Source organism: Balaenoptera ricei, chromosome 3 (assembly GCF_028023285.1).
Source record: "Balaenoptera ricei isolate mBalRic1 chromosome 3, mBalRic1.hap2, whole genome shotgun sequence".
Classification (NCBI taxonomy): Eukaryota; Metazoa; Chordata; class Mammalia; order Artiodactyla; family Balaenopteridae; genus Balaenoptera; species Balaenoptera ricei.
The window spans coordinates 59,201,847-59,214,625 of NC_082641.1; the positions used below are offsets into that span (position 1 = coordinate 59,201,847).

Below are 12,779 nucleotides of genomic sequence, written 5' to 3' on the forward strand. Positions count from 1 at the left end.
AAGTAAGTCAGAAAGAGAAAAACAAATACCGTATGCTAACACATATCTATGGAATCTAAAAAAAAAAAAAGGTTCTGAAGAACCTAGGGGCAGGAGAGGAATAAAGACACAGACATAGAGAATGGACTTGAGGACACAGGGAGGGGGAAGGGTAAGGTGTGACAAAGGGAGAGAGTGGCACAGACATATATACACTACCAAATGTAAAATAGATAGCTAGTAGGAAGCAGCCGCATGGCACAGGGAGATCAGCTCGGTGCTTTGTGACCACCTAGAGGGGTGGGATAGGGAGAGTGGGAGGGAGATGCAAGAGGGAGGAGATATGGGGATACATGTATACATATAGCTGATTCACTTTGTTTTAAAGCAGAAACTAACACGCCATTGTAAAGCAATTATACTCCAATAAAGATGTTAAAAAAAAAAAAGAATCCGCCTGCCAATACAGGGGACACGGGTTCAATCCATAGTCTGGGAAGATCCCACATGCTGTGGAGCACTAAGCCTGTGCGCCACAACTACTGAGCCTGAGCTCTAGAGCCCGTGAACCATAACTACTGAGTCCATGCTCCACAACTACTGAAGCCCTCGCATTCTAGGGCCCACGTGCCTCAACTACTGAGCCCACGTGCTGCAACTACTGAAGCCTGCGCACCTAGAGCCCATGCTCTGCAACAAGAGAAGCCACCGCAATGAGAAGCCTGTGCACCACAACAAAGAGTAGCCCCTGCTTGCCACAACTAGAGAAAGCCCGCATGCAGCAACGAAGACCTAGCGCAGCCAAAAAATTAAAAAAAAAAAAAAAAAATTGCTTCAGTGTTAGGGTGTGTTGAGGCAGCTGATCACACAAATTTTGTTATGCAGATTACACTTTTAAACATTTCTTATGTGGCTGATATTCTTCTAAACACAAAATTTTTATTTAAAAGTAAAACAGAGTATAAACGGTTATCTAATGAAAATTAAAAGGCTTTACCCTGCCAACCAACAAACTTAAATTTCATACACTCTTCCAGCAATATTTTATGTATTGGGTTTGGCCAAAAAGTTTGTTTGGGTTTTTCCATAAGCTGGTACGGAAAAACCCAACAAACTTTTTTTTTTTTTTTTAGTATTTATTTATTTGGTTGCACTGGGTCTTACTTGTGGCAGGCAGGCTCCTTAGTTGTGGCATGCAAACTCTTAGTTGTGGCACGCACGTTGGATCTAGCTCCCTGACCAGGGATCAAACCTGGGTCCCCTGCATTGGGAGTGCAGAGTCTTATCCACTTCCACCACAGGGAAGTCCCCCGAATGAACTTTTTGGCCAACCCAACATTTAATGTTTACGATTCTTCCCCAAAAACTAGTGATCTATTTGTAAAAATGAAAATAGACTCCCGCATTAGCTAACAACCAATAGCTGTCAGTGAAACCGAGTGAGGCCCTGTGGGGCTCCAAGGCATGGAGGCCCTTTTGTCCCCCATTTCTTGAAGGCAAGACTCCAGCCTCTATGACCTTCCCTTAGTTCCAAAGGGCAGATTCGAACAGTTGCTAATCAAGGGAGGAAGCAGCCAAGAAACCACTTGAGGCAAGATTAAAGGGACCAGAGAAGCTCCTCAAGATTAGGAGACCACCTGAAAACGAGATGAAGGGAGTGCAAGCCTTGTGTACACCATGATGTTGCCAGAGACCCCACCTTTGAACCACTGTTATAAAACCCTCATCAAATCCTCCCAGGTTGGGACACATAGTTTTTCGAGGCAGGAGCCTGCTGTGTCCCCCTTTGCCTGGCAAAGTAATAAGGCTATCCTTTTCTACTTCACCCGAAACTCTGTCTCTGAGATTTGATTTGGCACCAGTATACAGAGAAGTTGAGCTTTCGGCAACATCACCAATCTCCAAGATTTTACTAAGACAAAACTATGCTGTATTTATGTGAGTGACCATGGAACATGGTGACTCATGGCCCAAATTCAAAACTAAGAACTAATTATGCTCTATAATTCCTCTTCATAATTCCTTTTATATTATGAAATATAAAACTTTTATATTATGAAATATTTTATACTTAAAAATACATGCATAACCTAAAAACAAAATGAACATTCATGAAACCTAATACTACTAAAGAAACAGAACATTACCAGTAACCTAGAAGCCTTCTGAAGAAACAACCACTATCATGGTGTTGTATTTAAACATTCATATGGTTTTCTTTTAGAGTTGTATCACAGATGCAGGTATCCCTAAACAATATAGTTTACTTCTGCTTTGTTTTGAATATGTTATTATACTGCATGTATTCAGCAATTTGCTTTTTTCTGCTTCACATCTGTGGGTCATCTGGGCTGACACCTGGTGATGTAGTACATTCTTTTTCACTGTTATATAGTATTCTATTATAGGAACAGAGTACAATTTATCCACTATGTCCATAAATATTTGGATTTTTTTCACCTAAAGTTTTGTTTTATTACAATGCTATTATGAAGGTTCTTGTATCTGTCTCTCAATGTACATGTGTAAGATTTTCTCTAGGGCATATACCTACTAGTGGAACTGCTGAGTAGTAAGGTCTGCACATACTCAACTTCATAAGAAAGTTGCCACACTGTTTTCATAGTGGTTATATAATTTACACTCCCACCAGAAGTTTTTGTAAAACTTTCCATTGCTCAACATCTCACCAACACTTGGCATTGTCAGATTTGCATTTGTGCCAATTTTGTTGGCATAAAATGACATCTTGTCCTTTTAACTTGCATGATCCTAATCATTACTGAGATTGAGAATCTTTTAATATGTTCACGGGCCTTTGGGGTATCCTCTTTTGTGAAATGTCTGTTCAATCTTTTTTGCTCACTTTTCTACTTGGTTGGTTGTCATGTTTTTAATGATCTTTTGAAGTTCTTTATATATTCTGGATACTAATCTGTCAGTTTTATATGAGGCAGATATCTTCTCTCAGCTTTTGGCTTGTCTTTTTGCTTTCTTTATAGTGTATTCGAATAAATTCTTAATTTCAATAATATCTTTAGTAATTTTTTAGTTCATAGTTTCAACCTTATCTGGTTAGTAAAACAATTCTCCTATATTGTCTTCCAAAAATTCGAAGGCTTCCCTTTCATAAAGTTTTGGGGTTTTTCTTTTTTTTCTTTTTTGCATATATTAGCATTTATTCTCTTTATTCTTTTGTGCTCTAAGGGAGATTTCCAACTCTTCTTTCATATTTAGGCTTTTAAATTCACCTAGAATTGACTTTTGTATACAGTATGAGGTAGGAATCTAAATCTTTTTCCATATGAATAATTATCCCAGGCCCCTTTATTGAATATCAGTCCACCCTTTCTCACTGAGCTGCAATATCACTGATGTAAATCCAATTTCCACATAGATATGAGTCTGTTTCTAGGCTTTCTGGTTTGTTCCACTGGTATATTTGTCTATTCTTAGCTTGATTTGTGTCATAATGACTATGGCTTTATAATAAGTATTAACGTCTGATACACTTCTTTGGGTAGAACTGGTATCTTCATGATATTTAGTCTTATCTATGAATAGTATGGTTTTCCATTTAACTTAGGTCTTCTTTAATGTCTGTACCTTTTTATAATTTTCTAGATGTACACAAATGTAATCTGCTCCTCATCAGTGACGTGATCATTAGTGATCTGACTGTCCAGTCAGGGTGTGGTCTGATTGCTGCAGCATCTGGTTACTAGTTTTCACCTTGTAACTAATAAGCAATCTAGAGTGAGACACTCGAAGACCATGCAAATATGCTGCTCAACAATGTACTCAATATTAAGCATTCATCATAATTACAAGATGACAATTTCTTATTCCAGCCCTCCTCCTCAACATCTAACAGTCAGCATTTGGCACTTCAGTGTAAGGAAGAAGAGTCTCTTCTTCTTTTTGATCTATCATCAGTATGGACTCATGAATTCCAATTTTTTCTCAGTGGTCTATGATTATTGTTCGTAATTATTTTGGAGCTCAAATTAACCCAGATTTAGCCAGTGGAGCCTCTTTGGGTTGGTTCCTGTGTCCTTATGACACATCCCCATCATTTTTTTGAGCATTTCCTTTCTTTCTCAGATAACATGATGTTCTGTTGCCTGCTTATTTTGATAGTCTCCTATTTCTTACTTATACTTTCTATCCCCTTTCTTATTTCTTCAAAAATAATACTTATTTTATACTCGGCATATAATTCTAGTATCAGAAGCCTTTGCTGGTCTGCCTGTGATGTTTATTGTTTCTGCTGCCTTTTTTGCTCATTGTGCCTTTGCTCAAGGTTTTATGATTTAAAAAAAAATTTTTTTTTGCGGGGGGGCTTCCCGGGTGGCACAGTGGTTAAGAATCCGCTTGCCAATGCAGGGGACACGGGTTCGAGCCCCTGGTCAGGGAAGATCCCACATGCCGCGGAGCAACTAAGCCCGTGCACCACAACTACTGAGCCCTCAAGCCACAACTACTGAGCCCGTGTGCCACAACTACTGAAGCTCATGCACCTAGAGCCCGTGCTCTGCAACAAAGAGAAGCCATAGCAATGAGAAGCCCGTGCACCGCAACGAAGAGTAGCCCCCACTTGTCGCAACTAGAGAAAGCCCACGCGCAGCAACGAAGACCCAACAGAGCCAAAAATAAATAAATAAATAGGTAAATTTATTAAAAAAAATTTTTTTTAATTGTGAGTTCATATTCCTTTGTGGGATTTTCTTTGAGGCCTGGATTGAGGATACATTTATCTAAAGAGGCCCTACATTTGTTTTCTCCAGGTTCTCTGGTATATTACCAATCCATGAGCACTTTACACTAAATTCTTCTCTGGAGTTTTTCAGGTCACATTGGTTCTATGAATTTAGGCTGAAAATGCTATCAGAAGCCTACAGTTACAAATTCTCAGAAATTTTGCCCCTTTGCCCCACAGTCAGTCAGACAAGTTTCCTTGTCCTCTTCTTTTATGGAGAAGATTTTCCTCATTACTTCCATGAGGATGTGGCCCTCAAGTTCTAGGTTAGACATGACCACAGATTTCTCCAAGATAGCTAGTGGCTTAGGTGCTGGCTTATTTTCCAAGATTCCTGCTCCGGTTTCCTTTTTGGCCTCTGGAAATTTCCATTACATTCTAACCATCTCAGACATTAATTTAAAAGATGTTATTTATATTTTCCCAGAATTTTTGGTTTTTCCAGATATAAAGTCCAGAAAGAGAAATCATCATGTCATTTGCCCCTATATCCTGCTTGTTTAATTTCTCAAGTTTCAATGAAAAATAACCACCTGGCCTTTTTAGAAATTGCTGAGTTGCTTAAAAGTTCCTAGTTATCCTAAACATATCTTTTCTATATTTTTTCACAAACCTGCCCATGTTTCCTCCTTCGGGGGCGATAGGAATGATTGTCATGTTCTTTTGTTTAAGGGAACCAAATTGAAATTATCATATGTAGAAAAATCATGAATTCTTACATTTTGGGACAGAAATATAAAAAGTGCACTTTCTTAAGAATACCATCAGCACAGGATTACCATACTTACTAAATAGTGGAAATTATTTTCCACTCTATTTTTGTTTGTTTTTTTCTTTTTAAATTTTAAAGTTTTATGTCTTATTTTATTGAGATATAATTGACATACAGCACTGCAGGAGTTTAAGGTGTACAACATGATTTAAGTTACGTAGATCACGAAATGATCACCACAGAAAGTTTAGTGAACATCCATCATCTCATATAGGCACAACGTTAAAGAAATAGAAAAAAAATTTTTTCCTTGTGATGAGAACTCTTAGGATTTACTCTCTTAACTTCCATTTATAACGTACAGCAGTATTAATTATCTTTATCATGTCATATATCATATCACTAGTACTTATTTATCTTATAACTGGAAGTTTGTACCCTTTGACTACCTTCATCTAATTCTACCTTCCCCACCTCCCATTTCCACTCACTTTATAGAGTAAAATTGACACACCAAGTTCAAACTGTTATACTCCTGCTGGTAGTGAGGACTGGGATGAGCTGTCTACTTCAATGGCCGATCCCACTGCACACTTGCTTGGTGAGTGGCTCAGCCAATATACGTAATAAATGAGTTGTAATGAAATAGAGCTGTGTCTAAAACAAACAAATGCTAAAGAACAAGAAAACACACACATAAAACCTGTCCCCACTGATGGAAGACACTAGTGACTATGAACCCTGCCTTATGCAACTGAACTAAGAGATTCAGAAAACAGGTCCTGGAGAAAAAGAGAGGAACAGAACCAGCGAATTCTAAATGTTGTGAATTCTAAATGTTGTATTTTTTACCTGTGGCACGAACTGAATTTAGGATGGTCTCTCGGTATGCCACCTGGAGGGGCCCTAGATAGGTTTCCAGTCCATATTCCCTCTTGATTCGGTCATGAATTATCTCAATATGTAACTCCCCCATGCCACAAAGGATAGTCTGGTTAAAAGAGGAAGAAAACAAAGATCAAGGAAAAAATTAAGTTTATCACAAAATGCTAATAAAGGTATATCAATATATTTTTCATTACTCACAAAATGAATTTCTGTAATTTTTTTTGGATCCTACATCAAAACACTGCTTTTAACTTTTCTGATTGAAATAAAAAATCAATTAAAAGTGAATCACTAGGCCAATCTCTTATTCTTTGATAGTTGAATTATCAGCTGGGTAAGTGGCATCTAACTCGAACTATACTTCCCAACCACAAAGGTAAGTTCTAGCCAGTGAAATATAAGCATAAATGATGTTGGTAACTTCTGGGTTATGTCTTTAAGGGTAAATAAAGCCCTTCTCTTAATGAAGATATAGACAACTGTCTTGAAATGTGAATGAGGGCAACATCTTGTGAATGGGGGCAATAAGCCCTCCCCCAAACACTCCCAACCACATGGCTATTTCCCAACCATCCTGAGCACCTTACAGTTTTGTGGGCAGTTGAAACTTCCAAAGTAGCTTGGAACTTTACGTGACAGAGAAATTGACTTTTATCTTCTTTGAACCAATGTTATTTTGGGTCCTTGTCAGCCAAATTTGCATCAAAACCAATCAAAACATGTTTTTGTTTTTAGAAAGCAACAATGGTTTTTCCTGAAGAAGATCTTTGTGTATGAGAGAATATAGTGCAAGGAATCCACATTTGCCCCATTTTATTCATATACCATCTGTGTAGTGAGGCATTAACTTTACCCTAAAGAGAGACCTGGCCCTTGCCTTCAGCTACTAGGAAGTTATCTCTAGGCCAAGATGCTGCCTGGTAGAAGTGTCTTTGCTTGTCTGGGGCCTTTGTCCACCAGAGAGTCTAACAATGTGATTTATGATGCAGCTTTGGAATAGCTGTACCCATTTACAACCTAGAGAGTAAAGGTAGTAGCCCAAACCTACAGGAGGCACTAGAGATTAAATGTCAACTACATAGACAGTATGTGATTATGCTCTAATAAAAACTCTGGGCACGGAAGGCATGGGTGAGCTTCCCTGACTGACAATACTCTATGCCAGGAGGATGAAGAAAAGCCTTGCATTTAGAACCCTCCCAGACTTTGCCCTAGGTGTCTCTTCCTTTGGCTGGTTCTGATTTGTTTCCTCTCACTATAATAAAACTGTAATTGTAAGGAACAACAACAAAAAACTATTTGGTATATGACTGCTATACTTTAATATAAAGTTAAAGAAGTAATTATTCGGAAAAAAGTAAGTTGTAGAGTAATACAAATAGAATGACTTCTTATATACCTGTACATATATATTTGGAAACATAAATACTGTGTTCTATAACATTGCACAGCAGAAAAATGGATGTTTGGAAAAGTGTGAAAGGCTATTCACCAAGTTTTCACAGTGATTACCTATGTAGTAATAGGATAGAGAGACTGAAAGGGAGACTATAATTCTTTACTTTGTACACTTGAATGTTATTTGCTATTTAAAAAAATATATGTACTGGCATTTTTTAAATAAAAAGTTTCTGTTTTAATTGCTGTTGTAGCCTTCAGAATCAATTAAACTAAATTGCTACCTCATTTAGCTGGCATTTGGGAAAATAAAGTACTCCATATTTTTCAGATTAACTAAATCAATTTATCCTTTTTAAAGGCAAATTTGTAATTTTTTTAAGGAAATTTTTCTAGAATTTTATATAAACTCTACCCTGCCTCCCTAAAAAGAAGATGCAGAATGAATATGTGTTCTTCTACTGTACTATATAACATACAGCACAGTCCTGTACCAACTTTAGGGCTCTATTTCCTCCCACATTGTTAGGCTGTAATCTAGCACTTCTCACCCATTTTAGGTGTGTTATCATCTTTAAAAGTATACCTTTGAATCTTCCCTTTAGAAAGCTGCTTCTATAAGTTTTAGCATAAGAGGCTCAAGGTTTTGTCTTGGGGCTGAACCTTATTTTAAAATTTCACAAAAGGCTGTCTTCTGGAAGGTAGAAATGTTGGAAAGTAGTTTATATAAGTAAGGTATAATCATACTGAGGAAGCAGAATTTAGCTTGACAGTCAAAATATAATCAGCAATTTATATTATGAGAGAACCAAAAAAGAAGACTTTTTCTTTCAGGGGTAGAGACCAATCAATGTTTTGGATATATGCACTTAACCACTCTCTCTCACACACACAAATGTTTTTATTGAAAGATTCTGGGGATTAAATAATAATATGCGTACTTGTCCAGAGTCAGGATCTAGCTTCACTTTCAAACTGGGATCTTCACGCTGAAGGCATTTCAATGCATGATTCAAATCTAGAGGATAAACAATAACTGTTATCTTTATGTTTCATTTTTTTAGATAAGGTACTATACATTCTAGTAGGAAAATAGACGAACAAGCAAATTTTGAAAAAGAAAATTTCAAACAGCCAGAAATGTTCTGTAGAGAATAAAACAAGGTGATGAGATAGTGATGGGAGGTTACTTGAGATTGAGTGACCTGGGAAGACCTGTCCAGGATGATTTAGATAAAGGCACAAACCAAAAAGAATGACATCGCAAGTAAAATCCTGAAGAAAAAGAATTCCAGATAGAGGAAATGGCTGTGCAAGGAATGGCTTCTATTGGAGAAACAAGAAGGCTAGCGTAGTTGGATATTGGTGGACAAAAGGAAGAGTAGCATCAGATGAGGAGGGAGATGTGTGACAGGGAGCACACCATGTAAGGTATTGAAGGCCATGGTGAAGAGTCTGGATTTGCACTGGGAAGCCACTGAAGGGTTTAAATGGGACAGTAACATCATCTGATTATGTTCTGCAAAGGTTAAGGAACTGACAAAAAAAGCAAAAAAGACTTTAGAAACACATACAATAATAAGAAACTGGCAAAAGGAAGCTAAATTACATCATGAATAAAGAGATACTAATGTGATCACTCTATGATGAATTATCACACCAAAGAGGAAGTAAGAATACAGCTGACCCTTGCACAACATGGGTCTGATGTGGGTCTGCTTATACGCAGATGCAGAATTGGAGGACCCAAGCAGACGGAGGGCTGACTGTAAGTTATACTGGGCTTTTCAACTGTGTGGGGGGCTGGGGCCCCAACCCTCCTCTTGTTCAAGGGTCAACTGTATGTTATTTGCATTAAATATGCCACCTAAAGTAAAGGGATACTTTAATACAATTAATTAACTGATATGCACATGCTCCCTCTTTAGACCTGCACTGTCCAAATGGTAGCCACAGCCCATCTGTACAAGATATTACTAGTCTGAATTAACGTTAGCTGTAAGTGTAAAATTCATACCAGGTTTCAAAGACTTCACATGGAAAAAAAAAAAAAAAGAAAGTAAAGTATCTTAATAATTTTTATATTGATTATGTTGAAATGATAATATTTTGATATACTGAGTTAAGTAAAATATATTACTAAATTAATTTTGCCATTTTAACTTTCGTTAAATGTAGCTATAAGGAAATTTTAAGAAGCGGGATGGAAAGACTGGAGCTTGGGTGCCTGATGACGTGTGGAGTCATCCTTGAACCCTTGGGCTACCAATTCAAGGCATATTTCACAAGAGAAAGAAGTGAACTTTTGTCATTAAAGCAACTGCTATTTGGGGGTTTTATGCTCTATGTAACCAAATCTAACAAGAAATGTTACAGCTGGAATCATGAGCTTTACTATATACTCTACTAAGGAGTTTGGGTTTCTGCTATAAGTAATGAGAAGCCACTGAAGTATTCTGAGCCAATATGCTAAAGAACAAACTATTTATCACTCAAAAAGGTCAAATGACATTAAACAAATGACATTAGTATATAAATATCTTCACTAAGTTCTAAAAGTTAAGCCAGAAAACAAGGAAAAGTTGATTTTTATAAATAGTGATGGGAAACTGAATCGGTTATGAATTGGTTACCATCTAATCTAATATACTGGAAGGGCAGTCCTGAGGTCAATTACTTAGAATCCCATTGATAGCACCACAAGAACAAGAATAAGGAAGAATATGGTAAGAGAAAAATGGCAAAGCTGAAAGAAAAAAAATGAAAAGAGTTTGTAAAAATAAAAATGAATTAAAAAACTAGACCAATCATAAGAAATACTTACCAATAAATGCTCATAAAATTGAACTCAGTGACATAAGAAACCTTTTGAGGTTAAAATGTAACTATTTTATCTAAATTATCAGAACACTAATTAATTGATGCACCAAGATTATTTGTACCTGGCTGCTTAGCCATGGATGGAGGTTCTATGGTACAGAAGAAAACAGGTTCTGGAATCTCCACCCCAGCCAACAAAAGCCTCTCTGCTTCACTGTTTTGTCTATGCTTCTTTTCTCCCTCCCTTTCCGCTCGACGACATGCAGCTAATGCGCTGGACTTGGATGAGACAATGGTGTCACCAGTGGCAGTCTGCAAGCAAAGAAGATGCCTTGGGACAAAACAGGCTATTGGCAAGCACTCAGCTTCCACCAAGGACCACGAAAACCAATGAAAAATTTTAAGGTAGCACTTCCTCTTCATCATAACTTAAAAGAGAGACAAATTCATTAAGCTCATTATAACTCTGCATTGGTAAAGCTAATTTAAGTTGTAGAAGAATTCTGTCCAAAATATTGCTGTAATAAATTCTAACAATAAAACATTCATACACACAAAAAATACATTTAAAACTCATTTGGTAAAACAAATTTATCTTTGAACAAAAGAGACAAAAGAACGAAAGAGACAAAAATCCTTGCCCTTACAGAGCCTTCATTGGCAAAATATCTTCACTTTTTAACCTGATCAGTTATAAAGTTAGATTTAATTGTCGGCAATAATCAAGATGGGAAAAAAAAACAATGAAAATAACATTATTTTACATAAACTTAAAACATAAGTATATATCCATAGTGTATTTATTTTACTTGGATTTGAACTTTATATGAATACAATCCATACTGTTCATAGTCTTCTGTAATTTACTTTTCTTTCTATTAAATGTTTGAGATTCAACCATGTTGATGAATATACTACAATATTCATTATTCCACTACTGATAGCTTTTGGATTGTCTATGGGTTTTTGCTATTACAAAATACCTACTTTTAGTTAAACATTTAAACTGTTATTTCCTAGAGAAACGATTTGGTCACTTACGTGTTTAAGCCCAACAGTCAAAGCAATGTTACCAGCAGTCAGTGAAGGGATTTCTACATGCTGGTCAGCAAATGGCAAAAGCAGACGACTTATTCTCTCCCTGTAAAACCATGATTTATATTAGTAAAAGTATATTTAAAGAAATGAGCGAAGTTTTAGAAAATAACCTAGGCTTCTACTTACGTGCAGTTTCCATTAATATTATGGATGGCCAATTGGGGTTTTATCATGCCTGAGTAAATGCGCATAAAAACCAGTGGGCCTCGCTGCTTGTCATGGAGAACTTTAAATGCCAGGGCACATAAGTCACCCTTATACCACTGCCTATAAAATTAAGGAGAAGTTCCAGAAAAGCCACTTTAAAATACACTTCCTATATATCTATACAGATCAGATCAGATCAGAATCACTGCATAAACCTAACCTTGATGTCCTCCAAAGATTCCTCATATCTTCTAGTTTAGCTACCAAGGCCAATTAAATAATGTATTATGTACCTCTCTTCCTCCACCGGACTAAATTATTCATTGGACATCTTACCATTAATTCCTCAAAACTAAAAGCAATGGATTCTCTTCCAAATATTACCTCTATTAGCAAATAATTCTTGCCTAGATTTCCCTCCTCAAAAAATATACCTAGGAACATCACACCACTTCTTAAAACCCCATACAGGGTAAACAAATAGGTACTTTCCAATTACTGCTTTCACTCTCTCCTCCCACTTTTCTTCAGCTGCATAGCCATATAAATCTACACCATAAACTTGAACTTGTTTACACAGCGAACACTTACAGAATGATGTCCTTAAATTGGGGTTCATTACTAGGTTTCAGAAAGTTTGAATCCCTCTCAAATTGCCAAACTTTGCACATAGGTACATTTTTCTGAGGAAATGTGGAAATAGTTCTCCATATTTTCATTAGTTTCAAAGGAGTCCATGATTCAAAGTAGGTTAGACACTTCTATTATTGAACTTCTCTAATCTTATTCCTGTTCCCTCCAAATTTTAATTTTATTTAACAAATCCTTATATAGAGGGTTGATCATATACTAGGCACTGTTTTATGTGCTTTATAAATATTAGCTCATTTGATGCTTGTAACAATCCTATGAGATAAGTCCTATTCTCTGCATCTTATAGATGCGAGGTTAAAGCAACTTGGAAGACCTGAGATTTAA

General features: G+C 36.7%; 1 protein-coding gene across 6 annotated transcripts in view; it reads right to left on the reverse strand.

Moving 5' to 3' along the window:
- Positions 1 to 12,779, reverse strand: part of GFM2 (GTP dependent ribosome recycling factor mitochondrial 2) — a 47,390-nt gene that overhangs the window by 7,566 nt on the left and 27,045 nt on the right. For 5 of the 6 annotated variants that reach the window (XM_059916572.1, XM_059916575.1, XM_059916576.1 and 2 more), the window contains 5 exons: positions 11,781 to 11,921; positions 11,598 to 11,697; positions 10,679 to 10,868; positions 8,678 to 8,754; positions 6,303 to 6,441 (listed from right to left, as the gene is read on the reverse strand). In XM_059916572.1, coding sequence (XP_059772555.1) covers positions 6,303 to 6,441; positions 8,678 to 8,754; positions 10,679 to 10,868; positions 11,598 to 11,697; positions 11,781 to 11,921 — 647 coding nt within the window. The remainder of the gene's footprint in view (positions 1 to 6,302; positions 6,442 to 8,677; positions 8,755 to 10,678; positions 10,869 to 11,597; positions 11,698 to 11,780; positions 11,922 to 12,779) is intronic. The other variant, XM_059916574.1, reaches the window with a different exon arrangement.